At 44.4% G+C, this 19,199-nt stretch overlaps 2 protein-coding genes across 4 annotated transcripts in view; one reads left to right on the top strand and one right to left on the bottom strand.

Annotated features, from left to right (window-relative positions):
- The window catches only part of LOC140199991 (P2Y purinoceptor 3), a 66,356-nt gene extending 54,999 nt beyond the window's left edge, over positions 1 to 11,357 (top strand). For 2 of the 3 annotated variants that reach the window (XM_072262569.1, XM_072262570.1), the window contains exons 2-3: positions 1,294 to 1,351; positions 7,787 to 11,357. In XM_072262569.1, the coding sequence (XP_072118670.1) occupies positions 7,892 to 8,872 (981 nt within the window). In that variant the 5' untranslated portion in view covers positions 1,294 to 1,351; positions 7,787 to 7,891 and the 3' untranslated portion in view covers positions 8,873 to 11,357. Of the gene's footprint in view, positions 1 to 1,293; positions 1,352 to 6,140; positions 6,225 to 7,786 lie in introns of all 3 variants that reach the window. The other variant, XM_072262571.1, reaches the window with a different exon arrangement.
- An 8-nt stretch (positions 11,358 to 11,365) lies between these two features.
- Positions 11,366 to 19,199, bottom strand: part of dgat2 (diacylglycerol O-acyltransferase 2) — a 59,275-nt gene continuing 51,441 nt past the window's right edge. Inside the window, exons 7-8 of the mRNA XM_072262568.1 lie at positions 16,319 to 16,521; positions 11,366 to 12,900 (exon numbers count right to left, since the gene is read on the bottom strand). Coding sequence (XP_072118669.1) covers positions 12,746 to 12,900; positions 16,319 to 16,521 — 358 coding nt within the window. The 3' untranslated portion in view covers positions 11,366 to 12,745. The remainder of the gene's footprint in view (positions 12,901 to 16,318; positions 16,522 to 19,199) is intronic.

Genomic DNA, 19,199 nt, shown 5'->3' on the forward strand with positions numbered 1-19,199 from the left:
CAGATAACACCAGTTTCTGTATTGTACATAAATATTTCTTGTAGCTGCACATTCCTGACCTCATGAGCTTCTAGTGTAGCAGTTTCTACTGTTTCATTAAGCCATTCTGCTTTAAATGAACTAGCAGTTCTTTTACGCTTCACACTCTTTGCTTCTTTGGAATTTGACATAGTGAATCAATAATTTATTCAATTAAAACATTATAATTAAGCCAGTTCTAAAATCTGCAAACAAGTCATTATAAACTCCATGTTGTCAACACTGACCACATCAGAAACCGGAAAAGGAAATGTGATCGTGTACGATCATGAAATATACTTAACATGTCAACGAGGTAGAGGGCGACAACCTTTCGTGCGCAGTTTAAATTCCTTTGTGAACTTTTAGCAAAAGATGTGTGTGCACTTGCAAACATGCATGCCTTAAGGGGAATATTGGTCGCACAGATATACAGGAGGCCACACCCGGAGCACCAGATCCAAATCTGAAAAAGGGTCTTGGCCTGAAACGTCAACTCTTTATTCCTTTTCATAAATGCTGCCTGATCTGCCGAGTTTCTCTGGCATTTTGTGTGTGCTGCTCTGGATTTTCAGCATCTGTACAATCTCTCATACTTAGAGATTGGCTTCGCTGGGGTTCTTTAGACAGAGGAGGCTGAGGAGTGAAATCTAAAGATTAGTTTTATTTCTCGCATTCTCACATTAATTTGAAACATTGAATCACAGTGAAACAGGTTGTTTTGCATCAACACCTCCACAATTCGAGTTGTTGCAATTCGAGTTCCGGCGCCAACATAGTGTGCCCACCACTTACTAGCCCCAACCTATGCTGTATGTCTTTGGGATGTGGGAGAAAACCAGAATACCGGGAGTAAATTAGTAACACTGAGAACACGAGTTGTAAAGTCCTTGAAAGTGAGTCCATAGGTTGTGGAATCAGTTCAGAGTTGAGATGAGTGGAGTTATCCACACTGGTTCAGGAGCCTGATGGCTGTAGGGTGATAACTGTTCCTGAACCTGGTGGTGTGGCACCTAATGTTCCTGTACCTTCTGACTGATGGTAGTAGCAAGAAGGGAGCATGGCCTGGATTTTGGGGGTCCTTGATGAGGGACGCTACTTTCTTATGGCAGCGCTCCTTGTAGATGTGCTCGATAGTAGGGACTGCTTTGTCTGTGTGAAGGGCTATGGCCTAATAGTGACAATTAATTGATATTATGAGTAATATGCGCACCTGAAAAGGAGGGTGAGGCCATCCGCTGACCCTTTACTTGCTTTTTTTCTGCTTTTTATCAGGTTTACGTGTTGGATGGCCGCTGCCGGGATTTAAGGAGCGATGGTGATCCTTCAACAGGTGAGAAGTCTCTTTGGCCAAGATCAAGCACGGGGTTAGATTAAAGATTAGCTTTATTTGACACACGTACATTGAACTATACAATGAAATGCATTGTTTGCATCAACAACCAACACAGTCTGAGGCTGTGCTGGGGGCAGCCCACAAGTGTTGCCATGCTTGCATTGTCAACGGTGCATGCCCACAACTCGGTAACCCCAATGCATATGTCTTTAGAATGCGATAGGAAACTGGAGCACCCGGAAGACACACACGCGGGGAGCTGAACCCCGATTGGTGTTTGCTAATGCTGTAAAACGTGGCGCTAACTGGTACATTACCGTACTGTTCGAAGGGCGATTTAGTGAAGGGGCATAAACTTGTAGAGGGTATTGGTAGGAGAATGATGAGTGATCCTACGGAAATGTATAGAATTACAGTAATGTGCAAAAGTCTTAGACACATTTACAGTACTTTAGCACAGCACTGTACTTGTCAACATGGAGCGGAAAGCGAGTTTGCAAATCTGGCAGAAGAAAAAGATTTTGGGAATGGCGAGGGTGGAGTGCTGTGGGAGGGGTGTTGGACAGGTGGCAGAAGGAGCGCCAGGGGCAGTTCATGGCCCAATAGACCCAAACAATTGGTTTATTGATCATTACAGAATGTCTCTCTGATGCTTCCCACCCCCTCCCCTCTCCCTTCCCCTTTTCCCAACCACAATTCCCTCTCCCTGCCCCTTCCCACTCTCCACCCACAATAGACATCCACATCAGAATCAGATCTATCATCAATCACATATGTCATGAAATTTGTGGGTTTTTTTTAGCAACAATACAGTGCAATACATAAAGTTACTACAGAACTGTGCAGAAGTCTTAGTACCTTAGCTATATGTGTGTGTGTGTGTGTGTATATATATACACACACACACACACACACACACACGGGGTGATTGGTAGAAGGAGTCAATTTTAGAAAACCTAGCACATTTATTTTTCAACATAGTCCCCTTCTACATTTACACACTTAGTCCAGCGGCCGTGGAGCATACAGATCTTGGACCTCTAGAAAGTGTCCACAGCAGGAGTGATTGATAAGTTTGTGGCCTAAGGTAGATGGAGATGATTTTAAAAATAAATGAGCTGGGTTTTCTAAAATTAACTCCTTCTACCTTAGGCCACGAACTTATCAATCAACCTAAGACTTTTGCACAGTACTGTATGAGGAGCATAAATAGGGTGAATGGTCACAGGGCTGGGGAATCAAGTACTAGAGAGCATAGATTTAGGGTGAGAAGGGAGAGATTTAATAGGGACCTGAGAAACAACATGTTCACCCAGAGGGTGGTCTGTATTTGGGATAACTGCTAGAGGACGTCGTTGAGGCAGATACAGTAACAATGTTTAAAAGACACTTGGAGAGATTATGTCTAAACACAGGACATGTTCAGGACATGTTTGGAGAGATATGGATCAAACGCTAGCAAATGGATCTGGCTTGGATAGGAATCTTGGTCAGCATGGACTTGTTGGGATGATGGGCCTGTTTCTGTACTGTGAGACTGTGAAACATTTAAGAGGAACGCTAGGGGGAGCTTCTTCACTCTGAGGGTGGTGAGAGTGTGAAACGAGCTTCTTGTGGAAGTGGTGGATACAGGTTCGATTTCAACATTTAAAAGAAATTTGGAAACCAGGCCTTTTGTTCCTTACCCTCCGGACACAGCGCACTGTGCTCTGGAACAAACACATAACATTACCGTGAGGTGGGAATCTTGGTTGGTATGGACTAGATGGGCAGAAGGGTCTTTTCCTGTGCTGTGGGACTCTGTCAGTCTATTTCTTTCCTTCCTGGACAATCAAGAGGATTGATCGGCTATTGAAGAATCATATAGAGCCCAGACTGAGTAAGGATGGCACGTTCTCTCTCCGAGGGGGACTTTTATGAGAATCTGATTGTTTTGTTATGGAGTCATAGAACATTACAGCATTTGGGGGTGAGGATGCAGAACTCAGCTGAGAAGAGGCAGATAGAGTTCAACCCCGACAAGTGTGAAGTGGTTCATTTTGATAGGTCAACTTGGAAGACAGAGTATAATATAAATGGTAAGCCTCTTGGCAGTGTGGAGTATCAGGGAGATCTTGGGGTCCATTCTGTAGGACACTCAAAGCTGCCGTGCAGGTTGACAGTGTTGTTAAAGAAGGCGTATGGTGTGTTGGCCTTCGTTAACTGTGGGATTGTGCTCAAGAGTCGAGAGGTAATGTTACAGCTCTACAAAACAAGGATGCAAAGACAGGTGGAGGAGCGGGTAGTGTTGAAGAAACAGAGAGCTTGCAAAGAGAGATAGTTTCAGGAAATGGGCAAAGAAGTGGCAAATGAAATACAATGTTGGAAAGTGTATGGTCACACACTTTGGTGGAATAAATAAACCAGCAGATTATTTTTTAGATGGGGAGAGAATTCAAAATGCAGAGATGTAAAGGGACTTTGGATCCTTGTGCAGGATATTCTAAAGGTTAACCTCCAGGTTGAGTTGGTGGTAAAGAAGGTGAATGCAATATTGGGATTCATTTCCAGAGGTATAGAATATAAGAGCAGGGATGTGATGTTGAGGCTCTATAAAGCACTCGTGAGACCACACTTGGAGTATTGTGTGCAGTTTTGGGCTCCTTATTTTAGAAAGGATATACTGACATTGGAGAGGGTTCAGAGAATATTCATGAGAATGATTCCAGAAATGAGAGGGTTACTGTATGGGGAACGTCTGGCAGCTCTTGGGCTGTATTCCCTGAAGTTCAGGAGAATGAGGGGGGACCTTATAGAAACAGTTTGAATGTTAAAAGGCCTGAACAGATTAGATATGGCAAAGTTATTTCCCATGGTAGGGGAGTCTAGGACAAAAGCGCACAATTTCAGGATTGAAGGACGTTCATTTAGAACAGAGATGTGGAGAAATTACTTTAGTCAGAGGGTGGTAAATCTATGGAATTTGTTGTCATGAGCAGCTGTGGAGGCCAAGTCATTGGGTGCATTTAAGGCAGAAATGGTTAGGTTCTTGATTAACCAGGGCATCAAAGGGTATGGGGAGAAGGCAGGGGAATGGGGATGACTGGAAGAATTGGATCAGCCCATGATTGAATGGCGAGCAGACTCAATGGGCCGAATGACCTACTTCTGCTCCTATATCTTATGGTTTTAGAACTTTAGTTATACCCCACTTGGAGTACTGTATTCATTTCTGGTCACCTCACTACAGGAAGGATGTGGATACTATAGAGAGAGTGCAGAGGAGATTTACAAGGATGCTGCTTGGATTGGAGATTGTGCCTTATGAGAATAGGTTGAGTAAACTTGGCCTTTTATCCTTGGAGCAATGGAGGATGAGAGGTGACCTGATAGATGTGTATAAGATGATAAGGGGCATTGATCGTGTGGTTAGCCAGAGGCTTTTTCCCAGGGCTGAAATAGCTAACCCAAGGGGCATACTTTTAAGGTGCTTGGAAGTAGGTACAGGGGTAATGTTGGAGGTAAGTTTTTTTTTTCACAGTGAGTGGCCTGTGTGTGGAATGCATTGCCAGTGATGGTTGTATAGACAGGTACAATAGGGTCTTTTAAGAGACATACATGGAGCTTAGAAAAAAATAGGGCTATGTGGTAGGGAAATTCTGGGCAGTTTCTAGAGTAGGTTACATGGTCGGCACAACATTGTGGGCCGAAGGGCCTGAAATGTGCTGTAGATTTCTATGTTCTAGCTATGTTCGAGAAACAGGCCCTTTGGTCCATCTAGTCTGTGCCAAACCAATAATCTGCCTAGTCCCATCAACTTTCACCCAGACCAGACCCCTCCATATACCCCTCCCATCCATGACCTATCTAAATTTCTTTTAAATATTCAAATCAATCCCTTACCCACCACTCCCCCAACAGCTCATTTCACACTCTCACCATCCTCTGAGTGAAGAGCTCATGTTCTCCTTAAACATTTCACTTTTCTCTCTTAATCCATGACCTCTAGTTTTAGTGCCACCCAATCTCCATGGAAAGAGCCTACTTGAAATTACTCTATCTAACCCTCTCATATGGGTGGTGGGGTGGAGATACGTCTCTACCAAAGGAGGTGTAAGGCGCTCCTTCCCTCCACTATTTGCAGGTCACCCTTGGGCAAAGTGTAGCACCTTGGTCGATGTCTCCCATCCACTACAGGAGTACATTCAGCCAAAGACTGATTCCATCGAGATGCAACACAGAGCGTCATAGGAAGTCATTCCTGCCTGTGGCCATCAAACTTTACAACTCCTCCCTTGGAGGGTCAGACACCCTGAGCCAATAGGCTGGTCCTGGACTTATTTCCTGGCATAATTTACATATTACTATTTAACTATTTATGGTTTTATTACTATTTAATTATTTATGGTGCAACTGTAACGAAAACCAATTTCCCCCGGGATCAATAAAGTATGACTATGACTATAACCTGTTTAGCCCCCTGATCAGGGTCATGTGAAACCATGGGAGCAGGTGGTGGACGGTTGTACGAGCAGCTGGTGGAAATCACAAGTCTCGGTTATGCAACCACTGACGCCAGGCGGACAGTCTCTGAAGAGTATTGACAATGGCTGGGGTCACCTGTCTTGTAAAGACACTGCCCAGAAGAAGGAAATGGCAAACCACTTCTGTAGAAAAACTTACCAAGAACAATCATGGTCATGGAAAGACCACAATCGCCCGGGTCATATGATGTGACAAATAATAATGATGATGATGTTTATTCTGTGATAATAATTGTTACTGAGACTGCTTCCTGCTTCTCCAGGTTCCAGACCAGTAACTGCATTTAAGTTCCACTGCTAAATTGTTGATTTCGAAGTCGGACAACCTAACTTACAATACGATACAGGTATACTCAATGTTCAAAGTGCAAAGTAAATTTATTATCAACGTACATACATGTCACCATATACAACCCTGAGATTCTTTTTCTTGTGGACATTCACAGAAAGTACAAAGAAACACGACAGAATAAATTGCAAGACTGCACCCAGCAAAGTCAGAGGAACAACTAAAGTGCAACAGACACCAACCTGTGCGAATATAAAAAGAAAGAAATAATAATAATAAATAAATAAGCAATAAATATTGAGAATATGAGATGAAGAGTCCTTGAAAGTGGTTGTGGGAACATTTCAATGATGGGGCAAATAAAGTTGAGTGGAGCTATCCCCTTTGGGTCAAGAGCCTGATGGTTGAGGGGTAATAACCATTTCTGAACCTGGTGTTGAGAGTCCTGAGGCTCTTGTATCTTCTTCCTGATGGCAGCAGTGAGAAGAGTGTACGGCCTAGGTGGTGGGGGTTGTTGATGATGGATGCTGCTTTCCTGTGACAGTGCTCCCTGGAGATGTGCTCAATGGTGGGGAGGACTTTACCCATGATGCACTGCTTTTTGCAGGCTTTTCCATTCATGGGCATTGGTGTTTCCATACCAAGCAGTGAAGTACCCAGTCCACATACTCTCCACCGCACATCTATAGAAGTTTGTTAAAGTTTTAGGTGACGAGCCAATCCTTCTCAAACTTCTAAGAAAGTAGAGGCACTGCCTTGCCGTTTTTGTAATGTGCTGGATCCTCTGAAATGATAATACCAAGGAATTTCAAGTTGCTGACCCTCTCCACCTCTGATCACCTGCCGATGACTAGCTCACGGACCTCCAGTTTCCTCCTCCTGTAGTCAATAATCAGCCTTGTGGTTTTGTTGACATTGAGTGAGAGGTTGTTCTGGTACCATTCAGTCAGATGAAGGTCAACACATCATGTGCCTTCTTAACAATCCTATCAGCTTGCACAGGAACTTTGAGGGATGGACCCCAAGATCCTTCTGTTCCTCCACACTGCTAAGAATCCTGTCATTAACCCTGTATTCTTCCTTCAGATTTGACCTTCCAGTTCATGTGAGTCAGTGGGTTAGTTGGCCCATGTAAATTGCCCCGTGTGTGAAGGCAAGTGGTGGGATCTCTTGTTTGCTAATGAGAATCGAGGGGAGGGTAAAACAGTATTGGTTTAGGTCCTGATGAAGAATCTCAGCTTGAAATATCGACTGTTTATTCCCCTCCATAGATACTACCTGCCCTGCTGAGTTCCTCCAGCATTTTGTGTGTGTTGCTCTGGAATTCCAGCATCTTGTGTTTGGGATTAATGTAGAGTTATCAGCATCCTGGCAAATCTTCCTCTGCACCCTATGCTTTCCATGCCTCTTATCATCTTCTACACCTCTATCAAGTTACCTCTCTTCCTCCTTTGTTTCGAAGAGAAAAGCCCTAGCTTGCTCAACCTCTCCTCATAAGAAATGCTCTCAAATCCAGGCAGTGTCCTGGTAAATCTCCTCTACACCCTCTCTAAAGCTTCCACATCCTTCCTGTCATGAGGGGACCTCAATCAAGAAGCTAACCCTATCATTGCACCCTAGGTCAACCTGGTGAGGGCTTCGCCTCTGGATCGGGAGGGACATGAGTCGATCTGAGCTGGTGGGAGACTTCCTCGAGATGTGACCTGGTTTTAACGTGTTTGAGACATGGAGAATTCTACCTCGGTCCCAGATAACAGTGGCTGCACCTTCCAGGAGAAGTTCAAGAACATCCTGCTCCCCGTCACTTACACAGTGGTGCTGATCCTTGGGATAATGTTGAACTTGACAGTGGTGGTCCATATTTGGCTCTCTGGCAAGGTTCTGACCAAGAACACCATCTACATGCTCAACCTCGCCATCGCTGACATCTTATACGTGTGCTCCCTCCCTCTCCTGATCTACAACTACATCCACATGGACTACTGGCCCTTTGGTGAGATAGCGTGCAAGGCCGTGCGGTTCCTGTTCTATGCTAACCTCCACGGGAGCATCCTCTTTCTCACCTGCATCAGCCTCCAGCGCTATATTGGCATCTGCTACCCATTGAGCCTGTGGCACAAGAAGCGGGGTCCCAGGTTTGCCTGGACAGTCTGTGGCTTGGTTTGGGTCCTAGTTCTGGCAGAGTGCGCTCCCACCTGGAGATTTGCCACGACTGGCATACAGAGGAACCGTACAGTCTGTTATGACCTGAGCAGCCCTGAGTTCTCCCGCCATTACTTCCCCTATGGAATCACCCTGACGGTGGTGGGCTTCGCCATCCCCTTCATCGGGCTGCTGGCTTGCTACTGCGCCATGGTGATGGTCCTCAGCAGGCCCGACCAGCTCCTGGGACTTGCCAACCAGCAGAGAAGGCTCAGGGCGCTGAGGATGGTGGTCATCGTGGCTACGGTGTTTGTAATCAGCTTTGTACCTTTCCACCTAACAAAGACAATGTACCTGATTGTGCGTGCGCAGCATTCCGTGCCCTGCGAGACACTTCAGCGCTTTGCCCGGGCCTACAAGTCCACCAGGCCCCTGGCCAGCATGAACAGCGTGCTGGACCCCATCCTGTTCTACTTCACGCACAAGAACCTCCAGCTAGGGACGAGGAGGCTGAAACAGATGGTCAGCGCCACTCAGAAGGTTGATAAGGAGGGAACGCCATGATGGCTGGTCCGGCCAATGCTTGGACATTGCTTTTGAGGATGGATGGACGTTCAGCAGTCATTGTGCACCAAGACCAGGGAGGTTCTAGCAAGGTCAACCAAGTGACCACAGACCAACACCTCTGCAGGGAAGCCTGAACAAGGTGCACCTTTGTTCATCCAACCAGTGTGGTCTGCTCTCGTATATAGGTTGTCCAGTCCAGTCCAGGAGTGAAAATGAAAAGAAAACTGAATGGGCTGCAGGATAACACCTTCAGAAGACCGTAAGACATAGGAGCAGAATTAGGCCAATCAGCCCATCGAGTCTGTTCTGTCATTCCACCATGGCTGATTTATTCCTTCCATCCTGAGGCTGTGCCCTCTGGCCCGAGACTCCCCCACTATAGGAAATATCCTCTCCACTGTCCACTTTGTTGTAGTTGCCTTTGAATAGGTTAAATAAGATCCTCTCTCCTCAGTTTTCTGAGTAACAGGCCCAGAGCCAAATTCTTCTCATGCATTAGCCCTTTCCTTCCCAGAGCCATTCTCGTGAACCTCCTCTGAAGCAACTCAATGCCAGCACATCCTTTCCTAGGAAAGGGGCCCAAAACTGCCCACGATACTCGTCGTAGCCCAACTGATCCTCTTCTCCCCCCCCCTCCATTTCCATTGTACTCAGAGTCATAGAATGGGTACAGCAGCAGAAAAGGCCACTCAGCCCATTGTGGGCAATAGATCCTTACTCCAGGGTCCTTCCTCACCAATTCCTACTGGAAGGTTACAGGCAACTTTAAAAGATTTAGACAGGTATGCAGATTGACAGATAGTAGGCCAAACTTGGGCAAATGGATCTTGGTGGGCATGGTCTAGATGGCCCGAAAGGCCTGTCTTTGTGCTGAGAGATGACGACTCTAATGGGTCCTGCCTCCACCATACCTGAAGACAGCGCCTTCCAGATTCCAGTTGCACTTGTGCTCCCATCACTCTCAGTTCACTTCCCCTCTCGTGACCTGTAGTTCTCAATCTTCTACTCTGCTGGGATCAGTCTCCTGCTGTCCACACTATCATCTTTTCATACCATCATAGAACATAACAGCAGTGCAGGCCCTTTGGCCCACAACCTCAACCTAACCCTTCCCTCCCACACAGCCCTCCATTTTCCTTACACCCATCTGCCTAACTAAGACTCTCTTAAATGTCCCTAGTGTATCTACCTTGACCAGCATTCTTGGCAGGGTGCTCCATTTACCACCACTCTGGGGAAAAAACCTACCTGATATCCCCCCTATACTTTCCTCCAGTCACCTTAAATATTCCTGCTGTATCTGCCTCAACCTCCACTCCTGACAGGGTGTTCCATGCACCCAGCATTCTGTGTACAAAAGAAACAGCTATCTCTGATATACCCCACTCCCCCACCTTTGCTTTCCTCAAAACACTAAGATTATGCCTTCTTGATTTGCCTTTTCTGCCCTGGAAAAATGTCTCTGGCTGTCCACTCGATCTATGCCTTTGACACCTCTGTCAAGTCACCGCTTATCCTCCTCCTTTCTGGAGAAAAGTTTCAGCGCACTCAGCCTGTCCCCATAAGACATGCTCTCTAATCCGGGCATTTATGAACAGTGCTCCGGAATGGACACTTTTTATAACCTGGGGAGAAACTAGTTTCTCCTGGTTCCTCAAGACAATATGGTTCAGTTGCGGTACTGTGGCGCTCCCTAGTGGTGTGTCCTGTGATTACATTATGGGTGAATCTGGGCAGCATGGCTTGCAGTTCTGTGCTGTATCTTAGCAAATAAATAAAAGTTTCATTTAGCTATATACATGAACATTGCTGAACGAGAATTAAACTTGAACTAGTTCTGTCCATTTACTGCAAATGTCCTCCCCCCACCACCCGCTCTGCAATTTAACCACATGACATAAGTGCTTTTTTTTTAAATAAAAAAAAGTAGATTTTATTCATCTCCACAGTCTGTACAAAAGTGTGCACTGCGGTGGGAAAGAAGCAAGGAAACATCAGCAGAATGAACCGTGGAATGTCACTTGCTCAAAACATTGGAAACGCATTAACATTTCATTTCAAAAATAGAATACTTAGATGTATACAGTATGGCTTTTCTTCAGTTGGCTGGATGTAAACAAGTTCTGATAAAGTACACCAAAGACAAGGAGGGAGCAAGAGGAAGAGGTGTATTTTTGTTTTAGGGTCGACATCTAACATTAGGTCCCAAACCTCGAAGTTGAACGTCCAATCATCAGGACTCAATAAAGTGCAGGGAGGGCAGATATAGCAACCTGTACCCACTTTTAAACCATGATCAAGACATCTACTTGCTCCCTTGTGACAGCACAGATGTCTGTCCTTCCAAACTAGAGCTGCTGATTAATCCTCCTCCAGAGAAGAATTGTACTGATTTTATTTTGAGATACAGTAAAGGCCAACGAGTCCGCACCACCCAATTACACCCATTTGTCCAATTAACCTACTTACCTGTAGGTGTTTACAATTGGGGGGGGGGGGGGGGGGAAGAGAAACATGGTAGTAGTGTAGCGGTTAGTGCAATGCTAACACCGCCAGCGGCCCGGGTTCAATCTCCAGTGCTGACTGGAAGGCGTTTTTAGACGTTCTCCCTGTGACCGCATGGGAATTCCTCCGGGTGCCCTGCTTTCCTCCCACATCCCAAAGACTTGCAGGTTAGTTGGTTAATTGGTCACAAGGGTGCAACTGGGCGAAGGGCTCTGGTACGGTGCTGTATTGCTAATTAAATAAAAAATAAATATTTACTTCCTTTACCTGCATTGATGTTTGCTGTCAACTATTTAATTGTACAAGTGTCTATTACACTGTGAAATACAAGGACAGAATGCATTTATGAATATATTTCCCTCCTCTCTGTGCTACCTCGAAAACACCTAGTTAGCCTCCTACAAATAGATTAATGAGGACACAGTCTAAATTAAAAAATTAAGGTGCAAAGAAAAAATAATTCAGTTCAGCTTTGGCCTTTTTTCTCTCCTGTTAAGAGAGTTGGTGGACAAGAGAATTGCATTGTTATGTGCATTTTAAACATTGAAAACAGTCCCACTGATTAACAATTTGATTAAGTAATTCAATGGACTGTCTAGTTTTAAGGAAACATAATCACAAGACTACATACACTCAGTGGCCACTTAATTGGGTACACTTGTACAACTGCTTGTTAATGCAAATATCTAATCTAATCAGCCAATCATGAGGCAGCAACTCAATGCCGATCTAGTCAAGAGGTTCAGTTGTTCAGACCAAACATCAGAATTGGAAGAAATGTGATCTAAATGACTTTGGCACCAACAATCATTTTCAGGTCAGATAGAATGGTTTGTGTATTCAGAAACTGCTGATTTTCTGGGATTTTTCTGCAGAGTCTCTAGAGTTTACGGAGAATGGTGCAAAAAAAACATCCAGTGAGCGGCAGTTCTGTCACCTTGAAGTCAGAGGAGAATGGCCAGACTGGTTCAAGCTGACAGGAAGGTGACAGTAACTCAAATAACCACGTGTTACAGCAGTAGCGTGCAAAAAAGCAAATCTGAATGCACAGCACATTGAACCTTGAAGAGGGTGGATTCAGCAGCAGAAAACCACACCGGGTTCCACTCCTGTACCTAATTAGGTGGCCAGAGTGCAATGAAAAGACAAAACATTCTGTTAAAATCTTTGATTTGGAAAATTCAAAGCATTTCTTCACAAAAGTAATTTTCCTTTACAATTAGACAAAATACTGATCGGTGGCTCTTGGTAGTCAGTAGTACAGTGGTGAAGAGAGCTACAAAAATTCAACTCTGTTCAGGGTTGGCGGGGGTGGTTCCTGTCAAATTGCCGACGGAATGTGGGTTATTAAAATAAGGCATTTCTTTAAATCACTTCTAGGTAGTCTGATTCGCAGAGGCCAAATTTAATTTTGTATTTGTTGAACAACTTGACGAGGGAATGCTGGTAAATCTCGTGGTAGTGATCAATCTCCTCAGGACTAGGGTTCTCGATCTTTGGCACCGAAATTGGCTCTCCGACTGCAAGAAAAGCAGATGATGTAGTGGTTAAAGAAATGGCATTAAAATCAGTCACGTTAATTTATTTGTTCACTGACATACGGCGCAGAACAGGCCTTTCCAGACTTTCAAGCCACACCACCCCAGCAACCCACCGATTTAACCCTCGCCTAATCACAGGACAATTTACAATGACCAATTAACCTACTGACCCTTTTGACACTGGGAAGAAACCAGAGCACCCTGGGGAAACCCAAGCAGTCACATGGAACACTTACAACTCCTTACAGGCAGCAGCAGGAACTGAACCTGCGTCACTAGTAAGGTAAAGCGTTGTGCTAACCTCCATGCTACTGTGCCAAGGTATAGCGAATAGCAAGAAAACCTTGTTTTGCATGCCATTTGTCACATCAATGCATTGAAATGATTCAAGCAACAGCAATACCAGAATGCAGATTAAAGTGGCACAGTTGCAGAGAAAGTACAGTTCAGGCAGACAATAAAGTGCAAGGTGCGTGACTGCAGGATTAAAAATCCATCTTATCATACGAGAGGTCCATTCAATAGTATTGTAATAGCACAATAGGAGGAGGTGGAGGTGAAGTTGTACGTAATTCAGAGGAAGCACTGTAAATATAGAACTGCCCTTTGATCTTTGGCATACAAAATGTCAAGTAATCTCAGGTTGAGCAGGCCTCTTCCTCTGAAAGGGTCTCAACATGCTTGGGGGACCTCATTTTGTCAAATAAAGAGAGACTACTTCATATCTACCAGCAATGACTCTCTGGTATCTTGGGATTTCAGAATTGATCACTGCTCAGATCCCAACATATTGTTATTTCCTGTAACATTTAAGAAACCATAGAAACATTACAGCACAGAAACAGACCTTTTGGCCCTTCTTGGCTGTGCCGAACTATTTTCTGCCTAGTCCCACTGACCTGCACACGGACCATATCCCTCCATACACCTCCCATCCATGCATCTGTCCAATTTATTCTTAAAAGAACCTGCATTTACCACCTTGTCTGGCAGCTCATTCCATACTCCCACCACTCTGTGTGAAGAAGCCCATGTTCCCTTTAAACTTTTCCCCCCTCACCCTTAACCCATGTCCTCTGGTTTTTTTCTCCCCTTGCCTCAGTGGAAAAAGCCTGCTTGCATTCACTCTATCTATACCTCTGTTCTACTGCACTCCTCAGTGCCTTACCATTTACCCTATATGTTCTACCTTGGTTTGTCCTTCCAAAGTGCAATATCTCACACTTCTCTGTATTAAGCTCCATCTGCCATTTTTCAGCCCATTTTTCCAGCTGGTCCAAGTCCCTCTGCAGGCTCTGAAAACCTTCCTCACTGTCTACTACACCTCCAATCTTTGTATCATCAGCAAATTTGCTGATCCAATTTACCACATTATCATCCAGATCATTGATATAGATGACAAATAACAATGGACCCAGCACTGATCCCTGTGGCACACCACTAGTCACAGGCCTCCACTCAGAGAAGCAATTCTCTACTACCACTCTTTGGCTTCTTCCATTGAGCCAATGTCTAATCCAATTTACCACCTCTCCATGTATACCTAGCGACTGAATCTTCCTAACTAACCTCCCACGCAGGACCTTGTCAAAGGCCTTACTGAAGTCCATGTAGACAACATCCACTGCCTTCCCTTCATCCACTTTCCTGGTAACCTCCTCGAAAAACTCCAATAGATTGGTCAAACATGACCTATCACGCACAAAGCCATGTTGACTCTCCCTAATAAGTCCCTGTCTATCCAAATGCTTGTAGATTCTGTCTCGTAGTACTCCCTCCAATAACTTACCCACTACCGACGTCAAACTTACCGGCGTATAATTTCCCGGATTACTTTTCGATCCTTTTTTAAGCAACGGAACAACATGAGCCACTCTCCAATCCTCCGGCACCTCACCCGTAAACACCGATATTTTAAATATATCTGCCAGGGCCCCTGCAATTTCAACACTAGTCTCCTCTGAGGTCCGAGGGAATACCCTGTCAGGTCCTGGGGATTTATCCACTTTAATTTGCCTCAAGATAGCAAGCACCTCCTCCTTTTCAATCTGTACAGTTTCCATGATCTCACTACTTGTTTCCTCTAATTCCATAGACTTCATGCCAGTTTCCTTAGTAAATATAGATGCAAAAAACCCATTTAAGATCTCCCCCATTTCTTTTCATTCCCCACATAGCCGACCACTCTGACCTTCAAGAGGACCAATTTTATCTCTTACAATCCTTTTACTCTTAATATACCTGTAAAAGCTCTTTGGATTATCCTTCACTTTGACTGCCAAGGCAACCTCATGTCTTCTTTTAGCCCTCCTGATTTCTTTAAGTATTTTCTTGCACTTTTTATACTCCTCAAGCACCTTAGTTACTCCCTGTTTCCTATACATGTCATACAACTCTCTTCTTCTTTATCAGAGTTCCAATATCCCTTGAGAACCAAGGTTCCTTATTCCTATTCACTTTGCCTTTAATCCTGACAAGAACATACAAGCTCTGCACTCTCAAAATTTCTCCTTTGAAGGCCTCCCACTTAGCAATCATATCCTTGTCAGAGAACAACCTGTCCCAATCCATGCTTTTTAGATTCTTTCTCATTTCTTCAAATTTGGCCTTCCAGTTCAGAACCTCAACCCTAGGACCTCAACCCTAGCTTCTTTATAGCTTTTAAATAAGTTTTATTTAATACCCATTAATGCTTTTAGACCACAAGATACAGGAGCAGAATTAGGCCATTTGGCCCATCGAGTCTGCTCTGCCATTTCATCATGGCTGATCCATTTACCTTCTTAGCCCCAATCTCCTGCCTCTCTTGTATCCCTTCATGCCCTGACCAATCAAGAATCTATTAACCTCTGCTTTAAATACACTCAATGACTTGGCTTCTGCAGCTGGCTGTGGCAATGAATTGCACAGATTCACCACTCTCTGGCTAAAGAAATCCCTCCTCATTATTTAGTACAATATAATGGTTGTATGTTTATATAGGGTGTGCATTGGACACAAAGCCTGAGTCATACCCTAGGATTTTGTGATCTATGGGAAGTCAGTGTCACTATTCCCAGAGGACAAGACTTCCCATATTTAAAATAAAAATCAAGAACACTGAACTGGTCAAATAAAACAAACTTCTGAAAGAAAAAAAAGATACAAAGGCCTGAAGGTACATCCCACCAGGCTCAAGGACAGCTTCTATCTCACTGTTACAAGACTATTGAATAATTCCCGAGTAGGATAAATTGGACTCTTGACCTCACAATCACTCTTGTTAGAGCCTTGCACCTTAATAACTACCTGCACTCTACTTTCCCTATAGCTGTTACACTTTATTTTGCATTCCGTTATTGTGTTTCACTCACAGTATTTCAATATTACAGGAAACCCCTCTGGGATCAGAACTTACCAACTGTGTTGATGGGTTTTGCGTAAGGAACCAGACCCCAGGAACGGCTTGAGAAAAATCCCCGACCTTGGATAATACAGGGGGCAAACCCAATCAGCTTCTGGAACTTTCTCTGAACGGCCCGCAGCCAGCTGCCTTCCTTAAAGAGGACCTGTTCGTAAACCTCGTTCTCACCAAAAGCATAAACAGGCACAAGGTCAGCTCTGTCGAAGGAGATAAACATAGAAATGTCAGTAGGACTGAATTTCATTCTGCTTGGATCCACATAGAACATTTAACACAACAAATTACCATCAGGGAGATGCTGCAAGTTCATCATCGCCTGGACTGCATGTCATTTCTGAAGCTTCTTTCCTGTAGCTGTCCAGCTTCAACAAAACTCCCTCATGTGTAATACCCTGACTGTCCCTGCACAACATCCATTTCCTGTTCTCCTCGTTCTGTGCACAATTATTGAGTCTGTTCATATGTTTACATTTAAGTTTGATTATAGAAACATAGAAAATAAGTGGAGTAGGCCATTCGGCACTTCGAGCCTGCACCGCCATTTATTATGATCATGGCTGATCATCCAACTCAGAACCCTGCACCAGCCTTCCCTCCATACCCCCTGACCCCCGTAGCCACAAGGGCCATATCTAACTCCCTCTTAAATTATAGCCAATGAACTGGCCTCAACTGTTTCCTGTGGCAGAGAATTCCACAGATTCACCACTCTGTGTGAAGAAGTTTTTCCTAATCTCGGTCCTAAAAGGCTTCCCCTTTATCCTCAAACTGTGACCCCTCATTCTGGACTTCCCCAACATCGGGAACAATCTTCCTGCACCTAGCCTGTCCAATCCCTTTAGGATTTTATACGTTTCAATCAGATCCCCCCTCAATCTTCTAAATTCCAACGAGTACAAGCCCAGTTCATCCAGTCTTTCTTCATATGAAAGTCCTGCCATCCCAGGAATCAATCTGGTGAACCTTCTTTGTACTCCCTCTATGGCAAGGATGTCTTTCCTCAGATTAGGGGACCAAAACTGCACACAATACTCCAGGTGTGGTCTCACCAAGGCCTTGTACAACTTCAGTAGTACCTCCCTGCTCCTGTACTCGAATCCTCTCGCTATAAATGCCAGCATACCATTCGCCTTTTTCACCGCCTGCTGTACCTGCATGCCCACTTTCAATGACTGGTGTATAATGACACCCAGGTCTCGTTGCACCTCCCCTTTTCCTAATCAGCCACCATTCAGATAATAATCTGTTTTCCTATTTTTGCCACCAAAGTGGATAACTTCACATTTATCCACATTAAATTGCATCCTCTTAGCATCCTCCTCACAGCTAACACTGCCGCCCAGATTCGTGTCATCCGCAAACTTGGAGATGCTGCATTTAATTCCCTCATCCAAGTCATTAATATATATTGTAAACAACTGGGGTCCCAGCACTGAGCCTTGCGGTACCCCACTAGTCACTGCCTGCCATTCTGAAAAGGTTACGTTTATTCCCACTCTTTGCTTCCTGTCTGCTAACCAATTCTCTATCCACATCAATGCCTTACCCCCAATACCATGTGCTTTAAGTTTGCACACTAATCTCCTGTGTGGGACCTTGTCAAAAGCCTTTTGAAAATCCAAGTATACCACATCCACTGGTTCTCCCCTATCCACTCTACTAGTTACTTCCTCAAAAAATTCTATGAGATTCGTCAGACATGATTTTCCTTTCACAAATCCATGCTGACTTTGTCCGATGATTTCACCGCTTTCCAAATGTGCTGTTATCACATCTTTGATAACTGACTCCAGCAGTTTCCCCACCACCGACGTTAGGCTAACCAGTCTAACTCCCCGGTTTCTCTCTCCCTCCTTTTTTAAAAAGTGGGGTTACATTAGCCACCCTCCAATCCTCAGGAACTAGTCCAGAATCTAACGAGTTTTGAAAAATTATTACTAATGCATCCACTATTTCTTGGGCTACTTCCTTAAGCACTCTAGGATGCAGACCATCCGGCCCTGGGGATTTATCTGCCTTTAATCCCTTCAATTTACGCAACACCACTTCCCTACTAACATGTATTTCGCTCAGTTCCTCCATCTCACTGGACCCTCTGTCCCCTACTATTTCTGGAAGATTATTTATGTCCTCCTTAGTGAAGACAGAACCAAAGTAATTATTCAATTGGTCTGCCATGTCCTTGCTCCCCATAATCAATTCACCTGTTTCTGTCTGCAGGGGACCTACATTTGTCTTTACCAGTCTTTTCCTTTTTACATATCTATAAAAGCTTTTACAGTCAGTTTTTATGTTCCCTGACAGTTTTCTCTCATAATTTTTTCTCCCCTTCCTAAATAAGCCCTTTGCTCTCCTCTGCTGAACTCTGAATTTCTCCCAGTCCTCAGGTGAGCCACTTTTTCTGGCTAATTTGTATGCTCCTTCTTTGGAATTGACACTATCCCTAATTTCTCTTGTCAGCCACGGGTGCACTACCTTCCCTGATTTATTCTTTTGCCAAACTGGGATGAACCATTGTTGTAGTTCATCCATGCAATCCTTAAATGCTTGCCATTGCATATCCACCGTCAATCCTTTAAGTGTCATTTGCCAGTCTATCTTAGCTAATTCACGTCTCATACCTTAACGTCTATTGCATTAATCTCATCTTTAACCAGCAATGCCACCCCACCTCCCCTTCCTTCATGTCTATCCCTCCTGAATATTGAATATCCCTGAACGTTGAGCTCCCATCCTTGGTCACCCTGGAGCCATGTCTCTGTGATCCCAACTATATCATAATCATTAATAACAATCTGCACTTTCAATTCATCCACCTTATTACGAATGCTCCTTGCATTGACACACAAAGCCTTCAGGCGCTCTTTTACAACTC

The sequence above is a fragment of the Mobula birostris genome, chromosome 7, assembly GCF_030028105.1.
Source record: "Mobula birostris isolate sMobBir1 chromosome 7, sMobBir1.hap1, whole genome shotgun sequence".
In the NCBI taxonomy this organism is placed as follows: domain Eukaryota; kingdom Metazoa; phylum Chordata; class Chondrichthyes; order Myliobatiformes; family Myliobatidae; genus Mobula; species Mobula birostris.